Here is a 23,084-nt window from a genome sequence, read left to right as displayed (position 1 = left end):
TTTAAGATGGATTCCTTTTCTGATGATACTCTAAATAGTTGATACTACACTTCTCCTATGATTAAAAAAATAATTTCATTCAATTCTTATATGACTTCTTTGGAACTGACAAGAACAAAATATTTAAGGAATCTGATTTTATATATTCAAAAGTCTAAAACTGTAGTACAGAAAACAGATTATTGGTTGGTAGGACCTGGAGGTGGTGGTAAGGACCAAAGGCACACAAAGGAATCTATGGGCTGATGGAATCGTTCTATATCTTGATTGTAGTGAGAGTTACACAACTTTAGATATTTGACAAAATTCACAGAATTTCACTAACAAGGGTGAATTTTACTATATATAAATTATACTTCAATAAAAATATCTTATTAAAGATCTAACATTTCTAGAAACTGTAATTTGGCATACCTTCATAACTGATCTAGACAATAGTCACAGTTCACGGATTTACTTTGACATACATGTTTAGCATAGTTACTGGAATTTTTAAATTCAAATCTCTCTTTTCATCCTTTAAAAGCAAAAATATGTATAAATAAATAACAAATGAAAATGTGAGCTAACTGCAGTCAATTCCACAAAATCTATTTTGGATCTTTTACTTTCTTTTCTTTAAATTTTCTCCCCAATGCCCAAATGGGCTGAGAAACCTGCCCAGAGTGGTCACTCTTAAGTGTTGACATTAGTGGAGAAGCCAATTTCTTCCTTTTGAATTAAATGCTTGGCTCCCAAAATGGTGGATCAAGGTGTAAAACTGATCTGGCTAATTCACAGACATGCTAAAACTATGGAATATAATGGAAATTTTTTAAAAAATATTTTATTTATTTATTTATGAGAGGCACACAGAGAGAGGCAGAGACACAGGCAGAGGGAGAAGCAGGCTCCCTGCGGGGAGTCTGATGTGGGACTCAATCCCAGGACCCCAGGATCACCACCTGAGCCAAAGGCAGATGCTCAACCACAGAGCCACCCAGGCATCCCTATAATGGAACTTTTTGGACCACATTTTCCATACAATCGGACTGTAAGACTGACAGGTGGCTAAGGGATGTTCAAACCCAGATTAAAAAGTTTATCATTTCATAAGAGTACAAAACTTATTTCTGGGGCCAAGGGGCTATTGTTTTGGAGAAGTAGTATAATATTAGGTGAATTTTTAAAAATAAAAACAAAAAGATCACATCTGAATAGTGGCAAATAATACTTTAGGTTCTTTTTTTTTTTTAAATATTACATTGATGTTGTTATTTAATGCAGTGCCCTTTTAATGTTATGCTTAACTATTTCTAATATTTAAAACTTAGTTAAAAAAAATTAACCAGGTGGGAAGGGTTGGTTTGGTACAACATAATGAGTTGAGTGTATGATACTAAGTTAGGTCCATGCAAAAAGAGAACAGGCAATGGTGGACAGAGGTACAGCAGTGATGTAAACCTTTTCTATCTCAACTATAGTACCGGTTACACTCTTCCCAAAACTCACCAACCTGCATCATTAAAATATGTGCATTTTGATGTGAACTGTACCTCAATTAACAAATATACCACTGTTGGATTATAAAGTGGGGACTTCTTGGGGTGGCTCAGTTGGTTAAGCATCTGACTTTTTTTTTTTTTTTTTTTTTTTTTTTTTTTTTTATTTATGATAGTCACAGAGAGAGAGAGAGGCAGAGACACAGGCGGAGGGAGAAGCAGGCTCCATGCACCGGGAGCCTGATGTGGGATTCGATCCCGGGTCTCCAGGATCGTGCCCTGGGCCAAAGGCAGGCGCCAAACCGCTGCGCCACCCAGGGATCCCAAGCATCTGACTTTTGATTTCAGCTCAGGTCTGATCTCAGGGTCAGGAGATCAAGCCCCACATTGGTCTCACGCACTAGGTGTGGAGGCTGCTTAGTTCTCTTTCCCTCCTGTCTGCCTCTCTAAATAGATAGATAGATAGATGATAGATAGATAGATGACTTCTTGAGCAATGAAAAGGTAGAAATACAAAGCCTTCTTGAAGCAGAAGTAGGATAAACATGTGAAATAACAAATTTCTTCCAGCTTCCCTCTGAACTAATCTGAATGCCTAAATGCTACAGCCTCAGATGAGAAAGTACAATGATGGAAGGTATGTGCACATAGATAGAACTATCTAGAAAAGCACTGGAGTCTGAGGAAGGTGCCCTAGGGGTTCTTCCAAAGTGGCTCAAGCTTCTAGTGCCAGCTAGATTGGGATTTCCACCTCTCCGCTTAGATTCTAACCACCCCTTGCTAGAACAAAGTGGTTCAGGGACTTGGCTGCCTTAGTCCTGAGACTAACCTAGAATCAGCCAATCAAGGCAGCCCAGGTGGCTCAGCGGTTTAGCGTCTCCTTCGGCCCAGGGCCTGATCCTGGAGACCTGGGATCAAGTCCCGCGTCGGGCTCCCTGCATGGAGCCTGCTTCTCCCCCTTCCTATGTCTCTGCCTCTCTCTCCGTGTTTCTCATGAATAAATAAATAAAATTTTAAAAAATCAGCCATTCAGGACTGGAGACTGAGTTCAATGAGGCCCCAAAAAAGCAGCCTTATCCGCCCCCCACATCATGATTCTCACTCACAGCTTAGTAATATTTACGAGCACAATGACTCGAGATCATATACAAGAACTCCAGCTTCAGAGAAAGTAGAAAGAGCCTTGTCACATGTAAGCGCTCAAAGTGTGTTCTGCTCATTGGTGTCACCAGGCCATGATTAGATAAGAGACGAGCACAAGAGTGGAGTTCCCAAGCCTGCCATTTAGTTCAGCTGACGTTTTGTTCACAGCATGACATTTTTGATGAAGAAAAGGACCCAAGATTCATACTCAGCTGCAAGTCCCTCATAGGTCACTGGCTGATAAACAGTTTGCAGAGTTGCAATTTCAAGTAGCACTGTTACAGTCTGGTGACACTTGAAGAAAATACAGAAGAAAACAGAACCTTCATTCAAAAATGATCAACTGAAATACTTGGTATGGGCTAGATGCTGGCAGTAGCAGAGAAGGAGACAAGAAAATGACTCCGACTGGGTAAGTCCCCTTCATGTAAGGCCTGTTCTAAAGTAATGCCATCATTGAGATCATCCTTACTGATCTTATGGATTGGCATAATACTAAATTCCTGTTGCCACGTTTGGGCCATCCTGACAGAATTGCTAAACCTGGGTATGTCAGCCTTGTCGCAGGCAGTAAGGCATTTGAATGTCCCTCTTCCCAAGACACAAGGTACAGGTGAAGCTGCATGTGTGAGACACCTCACAAATTCACGATCTCTTTCTGTGCTTCCCTTCAGGCAGAATCATCATCAATGAGAAGCCAGGTTGGTAACAACAGGGCTCCCTATGCCATGCCAAACTTCAGCCTTAGAACCACACTGGGAAAATGACAATCTGATAATGAGAACAGACTGGCTTGAGAGTCTAAGCATCCGAGAATGTGTAAGAGACTTCTAAAATGACTCTAGTTTCTATTAAGACAGGGAGAAGTTTCTAAAGACTTTGAAAGGTCAAGAAAGCAGGGCAGACAGGAAAGTAGACTCTCTGGATAAGTTCTCATTTGTCAACAGCTCAATTAGAACGAGATACCCAGATGTAATCTGACCACTGTAGAACACGGGTGGACCAGGACTATTTGTGCTATTGGCAGTTCACTTTCAGTACTGTACCCCAAGACTGGACCAGCCATTTTGGCAGCCACATAAAGAATTTACTGTCAACTAAAACTTCTAGGTCTGTTTCCCATGAACTGTAGTTAAATCAGGTTTCCCCAATACTGAACTTGTATGCTGATTCTTCCCCCCCAAGTAGAGGACTTTATTAAATTTCATCTTGTTAGTTTCCAACCTTGGCATAGGTACATGTGCTCTCTCCTCTCTCTTCCTGTTCTATCCCTCCTTCCACTCTCTTCCTCACCATCACCAAACTTGTTTACAATCCCTCCTTCAGAAATCTAATCAGCCTATCATGGATATCTTTCAGACTATCTAATGAAATGCCAAACAGGACCAAGTTAATGATAAAGGCCAACTTCAAAGCACAGACTTCATTATCTCATGCCTGGGTAACTGCAACCTACACGCCTGTGGCCTGCCTGACTGGAATCAACTCTCTTTCTGACCAACCAACCTTCCATACTCCTCCAGAGCAATCTTTCTAAAAAGCAAAATCAATCATCCTTGCTTTAAAATGCTTCAGAAATTTCTTATTGGATGCAAGGCAAAGGCCAAACACCTGCTGTGTCATCTGAGGCACTCCATGACTGCTCCCCACCTGGCACTTGGCCTCATCCTACCTCCTGCTCTTAGATCTTCACTGGGTATTGACGTCTTGGTCCTGGGAGCAGCCTGCCTTCCATGGCTAGCAAATTCACCACATCTGTAAGGACTTGGTTCAATTTTGACCACTTCTCCATGGAGGAAAAATTAATACGCCATCTTGGTATTCCCCTGGCACCCAACCTTGATCTCTAGAACCTTACTGACTCTATTGTGTTATAGTTATTTCCTACACTTTTTTTTTTTTTTTTAAATAATATAGCCAGGTAGGAGCACAGTGCCTGGTACACAGGAGACTCAATATCATTTCCTTCAATGATTAGTTAAACTATGTCAGAGCTGAAATTAATCTATAAATCCATGCCTATGAGGTATGCATGGATACATGGATGCCTAGGATGAACTCTCCTAAATTACAAGTTTTCATTTTGCTTATAAGGGCCAAGTTTTTAAGGACCTTATGTAAATCCACATAAATTGTTTCTCTAATACCTCTGTTCTTTCCTAAAAATCTCTAACCTTCAAAGAGCAAAACCAGCAAACTCTTCTCCACTGTGTTAGATAATAGAACTGATATAAGTAAGGGGAGCAGAGCACAATGGAAAGAACTGGCAGATTCAGGGAATTTTACTTAATGAATGGGTGATGGATGATGGCATCAACTTTGTCAAAGTAGCCATATGGTCTTAATTTAATTCTTTAATCCTTAGTTTTTTTCATGTCTAAAACTGATGTTTAAATAATCTCCAGGATTACTTTTGTTTCTAAGAATTTAAAATTCCTTAACATTGAGTATCTATTCTTAGGGGGTCTTGAGGTGAAGCAACTCTCTATAGGGCAGAAGTCACTCTCCTGGGAGAGGACCACAGGGTCACTGGGACAAAATAGTGAGATGGTGACCTTGGGTATAACAGAACTCTCTTATGATGTGGCAACTGGCTAGCAGGAAACAAGAACTCACCCTAAGTTGTCATAGAGGTTGGGAGTTGCTCTTGGTTGTATCCCTAAGTATATAATAACCGGCTTTCACTCCCTGTAACTCCTAAGAATCAAAAGACTAAAAAGTGCTTCCTGCACCCACAATGAAGTCAAATCCAGCACAGTAGAATTAGTTTCACCCTGTGGGTGCCCAGCTCTAATAATATAACAGCTTCTAATTAAAAACCAGTATTCAGCTTAAGAAGAATAGTTATGAACTTAGGCATCTCATTAAAATTAACAGTTTATATGCTTCAAGTTGCTTGTTCAGAAAAAGTGCTAATGATTGCTTTGTGTCTACGTGCAGGCACACGAACGTGGGACGGCACACGCACATGGCAGGTTCTGCACTTAAAATCTGGCAGACATTTGAATTTTAGGACATACTAGCTAGGATTCTGGGTGACATATTCATATTTAATTCAATGAACAGAAATTGATACTTGCCAGTGAGAACAGAATAAAAAAGAAAAAAAATGGGAATGAGTTAACCATATTTTAACAGTCAAAAGCTAGTAGAGCAGGGTGAAAAGAAGATGTTTGGGGATACAGGGGCTAAAAGGTGAAAAGAGTTCCATCCCATTAGGAGATCTGTGAGAGTACTGGCAGGCCTCTTCTTTAGAGACATAGGTGTTAGAGATCTAGGTTTTCTAGGACACCTGGTCTGACCTGGAAGCTATGTCAGGAACACTCCTGCTCTGCGGGGACAGGGGCTGAGACAGACATGCAACGTGGATGGCCAGAGGCAGCATTCTTCCTCTGTATCACTCCCTTGTGGACATTTCTATCATGGCAGGTTAACAGGCAATTAACGAGGAAAATAATCAGTTTGAGGCTACGAAGACAGTTTTTAGACAGAGACGCTCCCGGGAAGATGAGCAAATATAATCAGAAATAAACTATAAGAGCATTGCCTAAGCCCCTTTCCTTCTCGGTTGGCTGAATCTGCCTGTCACCAAGTCTCTGAAAAGGCCCATTGTGGACAAAGCATTCATTGACCAATGATGGCTCTCCCTGGGTCAAATTTCAGGGATGGCTCTACATACCATATTCATTTTCTAATGATGCAATTTGCTAAGTGGGAGAAAAAGGGGCGGAGACAGAAGTGGAGTCATGAAACAAACAAAGGAGGGTTTTCTAGAGTGGACCACGACTGGGAAATTAGGTATAATTTTCTACTTTGACTAATAAACAGGTCGTTGAGAACTGGGAGTCACAGTATATGCTCAGGAAAACAGCAGGGGTGGGGCTCAGGGAATGAGTTTAGAAATAAATAAAAATATGATGCATTTTCTTTTTTTTATTAACTAAGAAATACAAATTCTGCATTTGGGATTTCTATTAGTAACAGGAGCTCAGATTTTTAAAAATTTGAATAATCCACAGCCCCCAGATCCCTTTGAATTTTATTCTAAAATTCACAATGGCTGAATTAGCAAAGAATGGTTCGTATGGGCAAAACTACTAGTTCTGGTAGTCTAGAACTCTTAAACACTGTTCTAAAATTCTAAATTGAAGGGGCTTGGCAGGATTGGGGGATGAGGATTAAGAGGTGTCTTAGCCTGGGTGGCTCAGTGGTGCCTTTGGCTCAGATTCTGACCCCCTGGGGGTCTAGGGATCTAGTCCTGCATTGGGTTCCCTGCAGGGAGCCTGCTTCTCCCTCTGCCTATGTCTCTGCCTCTCTCTATGTGTCTCTCATGAATAAATAAATTTTTAAAATCTTAAAAAAAAAAATGAGGTGTCTTAGGCTCTATGCAAATGGAGAATATATATATTCTCCACGTCAGAATGACGTGTTCACCTGCACTCCCAGGCAGCTATAGGATTTTTGAACTAAAGACCCTTGACATACATATTTTCTTAATGATATACGTGTTCAAATGAACATTAAATAATTCTAATAAATTTAAATTTACTGCTCAGCTAAATATTGCCCTATAGACAGTTATGAGCTTAGAATGCTCTTAACTGTATACTGACTGTTCTGTATGCACATGTGTTAGTGTGTGTAGAGAAATACAGAAACTGTGCATTTGATGTCTGGCTTATAGTAGAATTTTTAGGATGCCATAGGAAGTCTTTGATAGTATATTTATGAGTGACACATTCTTTTTGTAATTAATGAAAAGGAATAGCCTCTTGCTAGTGAGCAAAAAATAAAATGATGTAATGGGAATGAGTTAATTCAGAGATTAATAGCCAAAATACTTGGCAGAGGTAGGTGCTGAGAGAGTATAGCGTAGCAGTGAGAAAAATATTCCATCTCAATACCACAAATTCATGTCGTATAAAATAATTTCATTATCTGTAGATATTTTTTATGGTCACTCCTTAATCTCCCTAAACTTTTCTTTTACATATTTCCATATTGGATGACATTGCATTTTCATTTATGGTTATTAAGACACTGAAATTTCTTTGGTTACTGTTATAATTCACAAAGTATTTTTGTGTTTCTTCTTCCCAAATGGAAATCAGATGACCATGGCTTTCTGACACCCATATTTCCTGGCTCTAAAAAAAGGACATCTAAGTAGAATATTAATCCATTTAAATACATCTTTACAAGATGAATTGCCATAGTCAATACAAAATAAATCATTTTTTAACATACAGTACTACATTAGTTTCAGGTGTACAATATAGTGATTCAAGACTTCCATACATTACTCAGTGCTCAACATAAGTGTACTCTTTAATCACCATCACACAAAAAAAATCACCATCACATGTTTGACCTATCACCTCACTCACCCTTAACCATCAAATTGTTCTCTATGATTTCTATAGTTAAGAGTCTATTTTTTGGTTTGCCCCTCTTTCTTTTTTCCTTTGCTCATCTGTTTTGTTTCTTACATTTCATGTATGAGTGAGATCATATGGTATATGTCTTTCTCTGACTTATTTCACTTAGGATTATACTCTCCAGCTCCACTCATGTGTTGCAAATGGTAAGATTTCATTCCTTTTTTAAGGCTGAATAGCATTCCTATATCTATATCTATATCTATATCTATATCTATATCTATATCTATATCTATATCTATATCTATCTATATCTTTATCTATGTATCTATCTATGTATATATAATCGGGTAACACTGCTATAAATGCAGGGGTGTATGTATCCCTTTGAGATAGTGTTTTTGCATTTTGGGGGTAAATACGCAATAGTGCAATTACTGAACTGAAGATTATTTTTAACTCTTTGAAGAACCTCCATGCTGTTTATTATATCTTATATCTTTATTTATTTTTAAAGATTTTATTTGTTCATGAGACACACACACACACACAGAGAGAGAGAGAGAAAGAGAGAGAGAGAGGCAGAGACACAGGCAGAGGGAGAAGCAGGTTCCATGCAAGGAGCCTGACGTGGGACTCAATCCCGGGACTCTAGAATCACGCCCTGGGACAAAGGCAGGTGCTAAACTGCTGAGCCACCAGGCTGCCCTATATCTTTATTTTTTAATGTCATACTTGTCACACATTATGTTCCATCCTTTTTAATATATGACAGTAGTTTCCTAATATATATGAAATGATTGGTTTCTCTGCCTATGAATCATAAATTTGTATGCCTTGAATGGCTTTTAAAAAACACGTGCCTTTTTAAAATTAAAAAACAGATAGATAAAGCATATGCCTCCTCAAGAATTCCTTTACAATTTTTTAATTCTTTTAATCCCCTCTTTGTGAAAGTCAAGTACTAAGAGGCTGAGGCTAGGCTTATGGAAACTTCCAAGTAATATGCCTCCTCAAATAATTGAGAAAGAAATATCTCTTAAGATTTCACATTCTAGATGTTTTTTAAATATTAAGATTTTAACTTACACAAAACTATTATATACCTTATCTTTTTACCTGGAGCATCCAGCCAAGTTTCAGTTATTATTACAAATGATTCAAGATCTCAGTGAGGATTATATGTGATTTTGATGACTAACCTGGATGCCATGTTAACAACTCAAGTTTTCATAATACGGCAATCAGAAATTAGGCTCTGAATTTTCTTTAAACCCATGTAATTATAAATTTCTAATTTCCTCTCTAAATTGGACTGCTAGGTTTCTTTGTCTTGTTCACAAAGCACACAAAGAGTTGGCTTTGACAGTGACTAAGAACATTTTTTCTACTGTGAAATGCAGGCTTCCCAAAAAATAGATTTTCATTTCAAAAACTGAGACAACAGGTCACAGTCTCAAAATTCAAGAAGTCCAAAAGCTGAACAAAGGCTCTCAGAATCCCAAATCAGGCTTTAAAGTATTTAAAGTATTTAAAGTAAAGTTAGTTCTAAGGAACTAACATCTCTAAATATTTTAGTGTGAATGATCAAGTAAGTAGGGACAGGTCTTTGATTCAATAAACTTCAATAAGTAAAATGATTTGTTTTAGTTGTATTACTGGCACCTAAAGAGGACCACATTTACTGCTCTGTTCCAGTATGAAAGAAATAGGAGTATTTTGCAATACTTCCCCCCCCCCCCCGAATAAATTTGCTGGATCCTCACCTCTCCTCAATTCACCTGAGAAGCTAATGCTTATTTGGACTGAAAATCATACTTAGCAGTCTACCGAGACAATTGCCCCAAACTTGTAAGTAGGACGTTTAAGTGAATTGCATTTTGAACATGGTCATCACGCTTACCGAATTTAAATATTTAAATTTTACCTCAATTTAGATATTTAAATTTAATTTAAATTTAGAAATTTATTTTAAATTTAGAAATCTAAACCTAAATTTCTAAATTTAAATTTAAGTTTAAATTTCCAAATTAAATTTAGAAATTTTAAATTTAAATTTAGAAATTTAAGTTTAGGAACATATATTCTCTTCTGGCATTTGAGTTTCTGATTTTATACCTTTTTAAATTTTGTCTGTCCTTGTGCTGTTGTCTTTGTGTAGCACAATTACTCTTAATGACTGATCTTTCTAATGCGGTGCTCTTCTACCCAGCTGTCTTCTTAGCATGTTGATATATTTGTGCAGCTATACGCTACAGCTATTTTCAGGGTGTACTGCAGTCATACTTCATCCCCTAAACCCAGACCCTTCCACAGTGTTCGTGGTCCTTCTGCTTTGTGATTTTAGATGACAGCAACAAAACAATCACCAATGAGTGTGACTTTAATTATAGAAAAATATAGGGATCCCTGGGTGGCGCAGCGGTTTGGCGCCTGCCTTTGGCCCAGGGCGCGATCCTGGAGACCCGGGATCGAATCCCACCTCGGGCTCCTAGTGCATGGAGCCTGCTTCTCCCTCTGCCTGTGTCTCTGCCTCTCTCTCTCTCTCTCTGTATGACTATCATAAATAAATAATAATAAAAAAAATTTTAAAAAAGAAAAATATATATTAAAAGAGACAGTTATTAGAGGCATGTAAGAAATGCATAAAAAGAGGGGTCCCGATGTGAGGCTCCCATCAAAGTGTCCCCACGACACCTGTCAGCTTCTTGTTTTCAAAAAGAAGAAGCTGAAGCCTCCTGCTGTGGCAGAACCGGTTCTGTTCCTGTGGACATTTAAGAATTGCTCTGGGGATCCCTGGGTGGCGCATCGGTTTGGCGCCTGCCTTTGGCCCAGGGCGCGATCCTGGAGACCCGGGATCGAATCCCACGTCGGGCTCCCGGTGCATGGAGCCTGCTTCTCCCTCTGCCTGTGTCTCTGCCTCTCTCTCTCTCTCTCTGCAACTATCATTCATAAATAAATAAAATCGTAAAAAAAAAAAAAAAAAGAAAAGAATCGCCCTGTTACCTGCTTCCGCCAGCAGCGGGCCCTCGGCAGGACGGGACAGAGCCCAGACCCGGCTGGGGAGCAAAGCAGACGGAGCAGGAGCGCAGCCCGCGGGCCGCTCGCTTACCTGGCTCGGGCCTCGGGAGCCAGCGGCGGGTCGGCGGCCGGGGGGCCCGGGGAGGCCGGGGCCGCGCTGCGCGTGGGCTTCGGGGACCTTGGCACGTCGCTGAAGGCGCCTTCCCGCCCGGGCAACGGGCAGGGCGAGGCAGTGTCGGCGGGGGGCGCCGGGGGCGCGGGGGGCGCCGGGCCGCGGGGCTCCTGTGCGCGTCTGTGGTTCTCCACGTTGAGCAGCGCCTCGGCGTCGGACAGACCGTCGCTGGCGCGCAGGCCGCGGTCCTGGGGCTCGCGGACGCAGGGCCTGGGGCGCGGAGGGCTCGCCTCCTGGCCCGGCTCCGGCTCGGCCGGCCTGTCACCCTGCCCCGCCCTTGGGTCCGCAGCCTCCGCGTCCTTCCTGGACTTGGAGTACCGGGACGGCGGCTCCGGGGCGGCTTCGGGGTCCAGGGCGATGCCGTACTTCTCGGCCAGCTGCCGTCGCCTCTCCGCCTTGTAGCGCGCGATCCTCTCGGCCTTGGACTCCAGGGCCTGCGTGTCCGGCAGCGCTGGGCCGCCCGGAGGGTCACCGAGGACGCCCGAGCTTTGCGCGCAGAGCCTGGAGCGGGTCTGCTTTTCCGCCGAGGAATCCGAGGTGTCCTCGTCTTCATTGGACCGGCCTACAAGGGGACCACACGGGGAACACAGGCAGCGTTCAAGGACAGATGCACCGTCAGCCTCCATGTGCTGTGCACAGCGTGCACCTGCGCACCTGCGCGCCCGCGCTGCGGGGGACCCGCACCTCAGCAGGTGCATCCCGCCACGAGGGCTACCTGGGCTGCGGAAGAAGCGCGAGGGCGCAGGGCGATCCGCTAGCCACCTAGCCCAGGGCCCCCGCCAGAGCTCAGCTCCTCGCTCCTGGCTGGCTGGCTGCCTCTTACCTATTTACCTTTCTGTTTTTGAGTTTCGTATTTCATGTAGGAGGCCAGAGGGTGAGTTTGGAGTCCTCTAGAAAAGATAACAGATGTCTGAACCACTGTGATGGGCAGCCCAGGTGGCTCAGCGGTTTAGCACCGCCTTCTGCCCTGGGCGTGATCCTGGGGATCCTGGGATCCAGTTCCACGTCAGGCTCCCTGCATGGAGCCTGCTTCTCCCTCTGCCCATGTCTCTGCCTCTCTCTTTCTCTGTGTCTCTCATAAATAAATAAAATCTTAAAAAAATAAATAAACCGCCGTAACTTGACAAATGACAGATTGTGGTTTCACAGGATCTGACAGTAACCAATGGGCCCTCTCAGTATGTACCAAGTTCTTCGTGTATGTGTCCCTTCTTTTTTTTCTTAAACAAAACTGGAGTTCTGCGATTGTAGCACACATACTTAATACAGAAAATATCTAGGGGTGCCTGGGTGGGTCAGTGGTTGAACGTCTGCCTTTGGTTCAGGTTGTGCTCCCAGGGTTCTGGGATCAAGTACTACATTTTATGTCCCTAAAATAAGACTTCCAAATATAGGGAAATGTATATACACAACATTAATGATACAATAAACATGAATTATTTTATATAGAAGAAATCAATTTTATAAAGGACTAGAAGGAATATATAGAAATGTTAAATAAATTAGCAGTTTATTGATTACTATATATTAGTCATTATTGGTGATTTGGAGTTTTATCTTCCTGTTTTTTTCAAAGATTTTATTTATTGATTCATGAGAGAAAAAGAGAAAGAAACAGAGACAGGGGCAGAAGGAAAAGCAGGTTTCCTATAGGGAGCCTGATATGGAACTCGATCCCAGGACTCTGGGATCACGACCTGAGCCAAAGGTAAACAGATGCTCAACCACTGAACCAGCCAGGTGCCCTGGCTTCATAATATTCTGATAGACATTCCATAACTAACTTAAACCTTCTCATATCCCTGGGCATTTACGTTCTTTTTTTTTTTTTTCATTGTTTCTAACTTTTAATCAGTCTGATTTTCTGACTACTATCACAACAGATAAACATCTAATTGCTTTATCAGAAAGTATATCATTTTAAGAAACTTCCTAGACTACGAAATTAATTTCTATAAAGAGTGTATCAATTTACACTTGAATCTGCAAGATGTGTTCTCTTATAAACAGTGAGTATTCATTTTAAAAATTTCCTTTCATTACTAGAAAAAGAGAATATATGCATTTTTAAATTATTTATTAGCCATTTTTATTACTTTTTTTTTCTCTGGAATATCTGGTCAAGCTTATTGCTCTGTATTCTATTGATTGATAGTGCTATTTCTATTGGTTTTGCATGCACTTTTATAAGACTATGAACCTGAATCTTATTCATGAATATTTCAAACTTGTTTAATATTTTGTTGTCTATGTGTAAGGTTTTTTTGGAGTCTGGATGTGAATTGTTATGTGGTAGATTGACCTGGTCATTTGTGATTTCTCCAGCTGTTTCTGTGTCTTGAAAGTCTTTTTCCATTCAATTTGAATGAAATATTCACCCATGTTTTCTATGGTTTTTTTGTCTTTCTTTTTTTTTAAGATTTTATTTATTTATTTATTTATTTATTTATTTATTTATCTATCTATCTATCTATTTATTTATTCATTCATTCATTCATTCATTCATTCATTCACTCATGAGCGACACAGAGAGAAAGGCAGAGACACAGGCAGAGGGAGAAGCAGAGAAGCAGGCTCCATGCATAGGGCCTAAGGCCGTACTGGATCCCCGGACTCCAGGATCATGCCCTGGGCCGAAGGCAGGTGCTTAACTGCTGAGCCACCCAGGGATCCCTTTTTGTCTTTCATATAAATGAGAAGAGGGCTACGTCCCCTCTCCCACTGTACAAGAACCTGTTTTCCCAGTACTGTTTTATTAAATAAGTCTACATTTCTCACGAATATGTGATGCTTAAATTATCATATAATACATAGGTTTACTTTTATATGAGTGAGGGTTTATTTCTGACTTTAAATTTTGAACTCTGCCTAATTCTTGATTCTCCATGTAACTTAAATCTTAATTCTCTAGTTTTCTGTCCACAGAAGATCAGGACATCCAGATAAGTGACATGATTACATCATGAAGTGAGATCAACAGCCCTCTCTGAGGAAGAAACTAGAAAACACTAGCTATAAAAAGCAGCAGCACAGAGCTGCAGAGCCAGGAATGGGGCGAGAAGAACAGCCCCATATGGGTCATCCTCTTCCAAGGCCAAGTTGAATATTTGATGTTCCTAACATTGACAGTTATCAAAAAAGTCACGTTTGAAATACTGCTTAATATAAAACAAATATCCAAAACATTTAAAATCACATGTATTAAAATAATTTAAATAGAATGTTTATTGCATAAACACCTAGACTAAGAACTAACCACTCAAGGTCCAGGTTCACTTTTAATGCTCCCTGCTTCGAGCGGGCCCCAGGCCCTGTGCTGGGCACCTGGGTACTCTGTTTAAAGGAGCCTCATTCAGACCCCTAAAAACTCTCACTGAGGATCTCAGGCAGCAGGTCCTGTGCCAGGGCGCTGAAGGTACTAAGAGGGAGACATGGTTCCTGCCCTTTAGGGGTCCCAGGAGTTACCAACAGTAGGAATCACTTCTTACCACTATGATACTGGAGCAGGGCAGAGCTGATAATACGGTCATTGCAGTTTTTCACAAATAATGTATATTTAATAAGTAAGTACATCTACACAATTCATTTTTGTGGAATATCTCATTTTCTAATAGCACTGGATAAAAAGGCTTGATGGCAGGCCACCAGGCAAGCATGCTCACCAGTGTGGGGGCTGGCAGGGTCTGTGGCTCGCATGTATCTGGGTGTGTCTTCCTCCAACAGGCGATGAGTCACTAACCCCGTGCAGCTCTGTAAGAGGATGGGCTGGGTGTCCGTCTCGATTCCTTCTAGGCGCCTGGCAATTCTTTCTTTTCTGTGCAGGACACCAAAACAGACCTCGTGAGCCTTAGAAATCAGTTCTCGGGGAAAAGTGAATACTGCTTCAGCAAGCTCTTCTACTTTCTAATTAGGTACGATAAATATCTTACCTTTTCATTTCTAAAAATTCGTTTCTCTTTGGTTCAAAGATTTTTCTTAATTCTGCAACTAAAATAAAGAAGAATAAAAAGATGCTCCAATTTCTAGTAGTCATGCATTCATTTTACTCATTCATGAAGCATATATTTATTGAACTTATGTTTCTGTTCTTGGCTCCCATGAGCAGTGATACACAGAACTGACAGAGGTCCTGTTTTCCGGGAGATTGTCTTCTAGGGCAGGAGGGCAGATGCCAAATGGGAAGCATGTACATCCAGGTACATACATACACGCACATACACACACATACACACACACACACCATACACACTGCAGGTTTTGCTAAGAAGTAAAACCATGAATAAGGGATAGGTTGATAAGATCGAATTCTATTTCATCCAGGGACGTACTGAACATTAAGATCTCTCCAGCAAGTACACAGCTCACTATCTGTTTTTAACTGTTAGTAGGTTCAATAAAGTATTCCAAGCTTTTCATTCTGGAAAACTTCTAATGTCTGCAAAAGTAGAGACAAGTACTAGAAGCACCACACACCCATCAGCAAGCTACAACTACTGTCTCACCACACCCCTATTTTGCCCCATTAGTTAACCTGTAAAAATCTGTAACTACCTGATTGTGTTTCCAGTGGTACCTAATAGAGGATATAGCCATTAACTGCAGTTTAGGTTAACACAGTTCCTCAGCCTCCCCTTACCAGCATTTGCTAGAAGGAAATGTTAACATTTGTTTCCTTGCTATAATTTGGGTGGATGATGGATAAAGTAATTGCCCTAATTCTCCTGGTAACACGGGATGGGCAGACAAATGTTTTGCTGAGCTTGGGAGGATCTCACGTGATACTGACTACAAGGATATTACTGAGATACTAAATAATTGTTCTTTGGAGAAATGGCCAAATTTGATGGAGAGTAAAGGTCTCTCTTCTCACCTCCTCTTCAATCACATGAATTCATAAAGACTCGTCTGAGTGGCTCCTGTTGAGGGCCCAGGAATACTGGGAAGAGGTATCACTGACAGCTCTGGGGGCCCATGGAACTTTGAAAGGTTGAATCAAAGGAGGCATACTAGAATGCTGGAATATTTTTTAATTTTATTTTTTGTTTTAAAGTAAACTTTAGCTTTTTCGCAACGGGTTTGCCGCCAGAACACAGGTGTCGTGAAAACCACCGCTAAACCTAAACCAAAATGGGAAAGGAGAAGACTCACATCAACATCGTCGTCATTGGACACGTAGATTCGGGCAAGTCTACCACTACTGGCCATCTGATCTACAAATGTGGTGGAATCGACAAAAGAACTATCGAGAAATTTGAGAAGGAGGCTGCTGAGATGGGAAAAGGCTCCTTCAAGTATGCCTGGGTCTTGGATAAACTGAAAGCTGAACGTGAACGTGGTATCACCATTGATATCTCCCTGTGGAAATTCGAGACCAGCAAGTATTATGTGACCATCATTGATGCCCCAGGACACAGAGACTTTATCAAAAACATGATTACAGGCACATCTCAGGCTGACTGTGCTGTCCTGATTGTTGCTGCTGGTGTTGGTGAATTTGAAGCAGGTATCTCCAAGAATGGGCAGACCCGTGAGCATGCCCTTCTGGCTTACACACTGGGTGTAAAACAACTAATTGTTGGTGTTAACAAAATGGATTCCACTGAACCACCTTACAGCCAGAAGAGATACGAGGAAATCGTTAAGGAAGTCAGCACCTACATTAAGAAAATTGGCTACAACCCCGACACAGTAGCATTTGTGCCAATTTCTGGTTGGAATGGTGACAACATGCTGGAGCCAAGTGCTAACATGCCTTGGTTCAAGGGATGGAAAGTCACCCGTAAAGATGGGAATGCCAGCGGAACCACACTGCTTGAAGCCCTGGATTGCATTCTGCCACCAACTCGTCCAACTGATAAGCCCCTGCGTCTACCTCTCCAAGACGTCTACAAAATTGGTGGTATTGGAACTGTCCCAGTGGGTCGAGTGGAGACTGGTGTTCTTAAGCCTGGTATGGTGGTCACCTTTGCTCCAGTCAATGTTACAACTGAAGTAAAGTCTGTTGAAATGCACCATGAAGCTTTGAGTGAGGCTCTTCCTGGGGACAATGTGGGCTTCAATGTCAAGAACGTATCTGTCAAAGATGTTCGTCGTGGCAACGTGGCTGGTGACAGCAAAAATGACCCACCAATGGAAGCAGCTGGCTTCACAGCTCAGGTGATTATCCTGAACCATCCAGGCCAAATCAGTGCTGGATATGCGCCTGTGCTGGATTGTCACACAGCTCACATTGCTTGCAAGTTTGCTGAGCTGAAGGAAAAGATAGATCGTCGTTCCGGAAAGAAGCTGGAAGATGGTCCCAAGTTCTTGAAATCTGGGGATGCTGCCATTGTTGATATGGTTCCTGGCAAACCTATGTGTGTTGAGAGCTTCTCTGACTATCCTCCTCTGGGTCGTTTTGCTGTTCGTGACATGAGACAGACGGTTGCTGTGGGTGTCATCAAAGCAGTGGACAAGAAGACAGCTGGAGCTGGCAAAGTCACCAAGTCTGCCCAGAAAGCTCAGAAGGCTAAATGAATATTATCCCCAATACCTGCCACCCCAGTCTTAATCAGTGGTGGAAGAACGGTCTCAGAACTGTTTGTGTCAATTGGCCATTTAAGTTTAATAGTAAAAGACTGGTTAATGATAACAATGCATCGTAAAACCTTCAGAAGGAAAGGAGAATGTTTTGTGGACCATTTGTTTTTTTGTGTGTGTGCGTGTGTGGCAGTTTTAAGTTATTAGTTTTTAAAATCAGTACTTTTTAATGGAAACAACTTGACCAAAAATCTGTCACAGAATTTTGAGACCCATTAAAACAAAAGTTTAATGAGAAAAAAAATAAATAAATAAAATAAAGTAAACTTTACATCTTGGGGCTCCTGGGTGGCTAAGTCAGTTAAGGGTCTGACTCTTGATTTTGGCTCAAGTCATGATCTCAGGGTTGTCTGATCCAGCCCCATGTTGGTCTCTGCACTGGGCACAAAGCCTGCTTAAGAATCTCTCTCCTCCTACCTCCTCATCCCCCTCTCTAAAATAATAATAATAAAATAGTAAAATAACATAAAGTACTTTATGTCCACCATGGGACTTGAACTCACAACCCTGAGATGAAGAGTCACATGCCCTACTGACTGATTCAGTCGGGTGCCTGTGAATACTCGAATTTAATTTTCAACTACTTTAATTTCCTTTCTTTTTTAAAGTTGTCATTTTTTTTCTGTAATGAGTCAAAACCACACAGACACACACACACACAAACACACACACCTTTTATATTGCCCTTTTATAGTCTTTGGCGATACAAGCCTTGTCTTTATTTATTTTTAAATGATAGCCCCTTCAACATTTCAGCTAAGAGACTAAATTGACTTGTGTTAAGATAGTTGGCTTCAAAAAAGTCTCTCCCTCAGTGGCCTTTCCCAGGAACTGGAGTGATGGGAGGCAGAAGTGTACTCGTTCTGCACTGTCAATTATGTTCCTATTTGGACAATGAGGGTATAATGATAATAATGCATCCTGCCATGTTCCCTTTTGAGGAAGCTTGACTAATCATAGCCTCCTAGTTAACAAATTAACTCCAGCAAGGTGATGGTGTGATAAAACTTCAATAGCTGGTAGTACACATTTTGAAAATATTTTCAAAGATGATATAAACCAGAGTATCAATTAATTATTTAAACCCTGAGAAGAGTAAGAGCCCATATTTTTCATAAGATTGCTCAAGAAGCTATTGAAACCAAATTCCAAGTGCTCTGAAAGGTAGGTTTCAAACATAATGTGTCAAACTCGTACCTAAGAAGCAGATTGTATTAATAGGATCTGCAGGGTGTAACACACTGACCCTCCACCCAGATATGCTATGGTCTAAATGTTTAGTCCCACCCCAAATTCTTTTTTTTTTTTTTTCCTTTTATGATAGTCACAGAGAGAGAGAGAGAGAGAGAGAGAGAGGCAGAGACACAGGAGGAGGGAGAAGCAGGCTCCATGCACCGGGAGCCCGACGTGGGATTCGATCCCGGGTCTCCAGGATCGTGCCCTGGGCCAAAGGCAGGCGCCAAACCGCTGCACCACCCAGGGATCCCCCCTACCCCAAATTCATATGCTGAAGTCTTAATCCCAAAAGTGATGGTATTAGGAGGTGGGAACTTTGGGAGATGATTGGCTCTACCCTCATGAGTAGGATTAGTGCCTTTATAAAAGAGCCTCCACAGAGCTCCCTCACCCTTTTATCATGTGAGACACAGTGAGAAGCTGAGAGTCTTTAGGCCATAAGAAGGTTCTCACCATGGGGATCCCTGGGTGGCGCAGCGGTTCGGCGCCTGCCTTTGGCCCAGGGCGCGATCCTGGAGACCCAGGATCAAATCCCACATCGGGCTCCCGGCGCATGGAGCCTGCTTCTCCCTCTGCCTATGTCTCTGCCTCTCTCTCTCTCTGTGACTATCATAAATAAATGATAATAATAATAATAAAAAAAAGAAGGTTCTCACCAGAACCCAACCACGCTGGATTTCTGATCTAGCCTCTAGAACTATGAACTCTTTAAAAGCCACCCAGTCTATGATATTTTGTTACAGAAGCCTAAATGGGCTAAGGCAAGATAAGGATAAAAATATTAATTTAACACACAGTGTCCTATAACTTCTATTGGAAAAAGTTAAGATATACTTCTTTATCTAATTTGAGACTGAAAATTACTTTTATTTCGTTAAATTTTAAATTTTTCCATAGAAATTAATGTAACTAAAGACATTTTTAAAAAAGATTCCAGCAGTACAGTGAAAAAGCTAAGTAGCAAGTTGCTTCCTGACAGTTTTTTTTTTTTAAGATTTTATTCATTTACTCATGAGAGACACAGAGAGAAAGGCAGAGACATAGGCAGAAGGAGAAGCAGGCTCCACATAGGGAGCCTGATGTGGGACTTGATCCTGGGACTCCAGGATCACACCCTGAGCCAAAGGTAGATGCTTAACCACTGAGCCACCCAGGCGTCCCATTTCCTGACAGTCTTATTATGGAAGGAATGATCAACTAGTTGGCAGAGTATGCAAATACCTCACCCACAACAAAACTACTTTTCCTACTGCCATTACCTACATGTTTCAATATTCTATAAAAACTAAGATGATATGAGAAGGGAATGGGCTGATGGTCAGAATAGTCATTTGTCCCAGAAACTGAATTCCAAGAAGCCCTGGCCAGTGAGGAAAAAAGGTAAGGGAAAGAGTAAGCCAAGTTATCCTACTGTCCATGGTGATCTCTGTCCTTTTCTGGATAGAACACGCTGGGCAGCCCGCTAGTGAACCGTCATCTGACAGCCACTCACTGCTCTAAGTCTTAGGATAGCATTTAGCAGACATTCAGGTGCATGTCCTCAGGTTCCCAGACTCATCAGCTGGCTCTGGACCAGATAACAGATCACCATGGGGATGCTAATGGCCTTGTGAATGAAAAGCTTCTTCATGAGTCCTGCACCTCAGATGTTAAGTATCCTTGGCTCTCCTGCCAAATGCCTAATCATCATTAGCTGGAATGACACAAAAATGCTTTCATTTATTTCCAAAGCCCCCCCAGGGATGTTACCATCCTGGATTGAGAAGCATAGATCCCAGGACAAAGATTAAAATAAGCAGCCAGTCCTCAGGATGCCCATGCTCTAGGTTATCCCAATGACAGACACCACTAGCTAGCATTGCACTCTTTTCAACAATACCCAGGTTTAAACTCAAAACCGTTTCAAGCCTATAACCCATAGTCCTCTCTGATTATTTACTGAGGAGTGAAATGAGGCCATAAATCAAACAATACTTTAAATGTATCAGCAAGCAAGGGGCACTTGGCTGGCTCGATTGGTAGACTACCCAACTCTTGATCTCGGGATGGTGAGTTTGAGCTCTATGTTGGGTATAGAGACAACTTGAAAATTAAATAAATAAATAAATATATCAGCATGCTTATTCATTCTTAATAGAAATCTATAGTGAATCTTTTAGGGAAAAAAAAATCCCTTAAGCAAACAAATTACCTCTCAGTCTATTCTTTGTAACAAGTATATTTTTTAGTTACCAAGATTTGCTTCATTCCTATAGACATGAGATTACAGGGGAAAGAAAAGATGTGGAAGACAAAAGAAATCATAGACAAGCTTCCTTTCCCAAGACTATAATTTTAAAGTAAAATTAGCAAAACAAACATGCGATATAATTACTCTAGTATATCTATCCCATGGGAAAACACTTCAGTTGTATAAAAGAGAATGAGGTTTTATTTGAATTGCTGATGTGTGTGTATTTTTTCCTCCCTTTCCAGGGGAGGAAATCCAACAACCTCTTAGGCCCTCCAGCTGGAATTTTTGGGTCAGGTTTATTATAAAGCATTGAAAAAGAGCTAATACTAAGAAATCACAGAAGTCACCCCAGCTGTAGAAATCTATGTTGCCCTCTGTTGTTTCACTCATAAAGCACTACGCCAAGGTATCATGTGAATGATAGTCTTTTTTTTTTTTAAGTTCTTATTTATTTATTCATGAGACACACAAACAGAGAGGTAAAGACATAGGCAGAGGGAGAAGCAGGCTCTCTGTGGGGAGCCTGATGCGGGACTCAATCCCAGGACCCCAGGATCATGCCCTGAGCCAAAGGTAGACACTCAACTATTGAGCCACCCAGGTGCCCTTGGATGATAGTCTTGAATATAGTTTATTACTGTTTATGGTCTACCAAAATTTATCTTTTCTAATTGTTACATCATTTTAGACTTATAGAAAAATGAAGACATGGTTCATAACATGCTTCTACTTTACTACATTTGCTTTATTTTTATCCTTTTCCATACACATATTTACATGTGTCATGTGTGTACACACATGCATGGATGTACACATATTTACATATTAGCTTTTTAAAGATTTATTTGAAAGAGTGAGAAAGAGAGAGAGAGAGAGAGAGAGAGAGCGGGGCGGGCGGGGGGGTGTAGAGGGAAAGAGGGAGAAAGAATCCCAAGCATGCTCCACGTCCAATGTGGGGACCGACTCGGGGTTCCATCCCAAGACCCTGAGATCGCAACCTGAGCCAAAACCAAGAATATGATGCTCAACTAACTAAGCCACCCAGGCATCCCTACATATTAATTTTTCTGAACCAGTCAAGTGTAACTGGCAACATGGTACACCTTAAATTCATCAGTGTATATTTCCTAAAAACAGGAAATATAAATTTTTTTAAATGGGATTAAGCAGCCATAATTCAATTGATTGCATGCTGTGGCATAATGTGTACAATTCATAAATGTCTCAGGTAATAGAAATACTAGTCATCATGTAATACAGATCTAAACAGGCACTGTTGATCTAACTTTGGTTGTAATGAATTTTCTACTTCGCCTTCAAGTACATTAAAACTGTGACACACACTAAATTATCCCTCATTGCATCTGCTCTCTGAGCCTGCTGCCCTTGTTTGAGGATTTCCGAATGGTGCTTCTGTGGCAATACGGATTCCATGAGTCTATTTCTTCAGTTATTTTTGATGGGAATCAATGGTCATTTTCCAAGTCAGGTAATTTAAGGGCAATGGCTGTCAGGTCTATCATACTTTATAAAGTCATTTAACTGCCTAACATGCTTTATCATAATATATAATGCCAATACCCAGCATAATTTGGTCTGCTGGGTAGTCTTCTTGGGGAACACAGTTTCTTTAATTAGCCCTGAGAAACAGGCTTTCTGGTAAAGTTATTGTCGAGTTCAGTTGTCCAAACCCAAGTACAGTAGAATCTTCCAAAGAAATATAAGTGGCAAGGGACTGCCAAGAACACCTCTCTCCCACCCTGAATTGGACAGGCCAAGAGCACAGGCCAGACCCAGAATGTCCTGAAAACTGATCTGGCTTTCCAGAGAAGTAACACACT

The 23,084-nt window shown here is 41.2% G+C and overlaps 1 protein-coding gene across 18 annotated transcripts in view; it reads right to left on the bottom strand.

Annotated features, from left to right (window-relative positions):
• The window catches only part of SVIL (supervillin), a 153,978-nt gene that overhangs the window by 72,075 nt on the left and 58,819 nt on the right, over positions 1-23,084 (bottom strand). For all 18 annotated transcript variants that reach the window (XM_072749284.1, XM_072749271.1, XM_072749273.1 and 15 more), the window contains exons 4-6: positions 15,125-15,182; positions 14,858-15,009; positions 11,115-11,757 (exon numbers count right to left, since the gene is read on the bottom strand). In XM_072749284.1, coding sequence (XP_072605385.1) covers positions 11,115-11,757; positions 14,858-15,009; positions 15,125-15,132 — 803 coding nt within the window. In that variant the 5' untranslated portion in view covers positions 15,133-15,182. The remainder of the gene's footprint in view (positions 1-11,114; positions 11,758-14,857; positions 15,010-15,124; positions 15,183-23,084) is intronic.

The sequence above is a fragment of the Vulpes vulpes genome, chromosome 2 (genome assembly GCF_048418805.1).
Source record: "Vulpes vulpes isolate BD-2025 chromosome 2, VulVul3, whole genome shotgun sequence".
Lineage (NCBI taxonomy): Eukaryota > Metazoa > Chordata > Mammalia > Carnivora > Canidae > Vulpes > Vulpes vulpes.
This window is presented reverse-complemented; position numbering and strand designations above follow the sequence as displayed.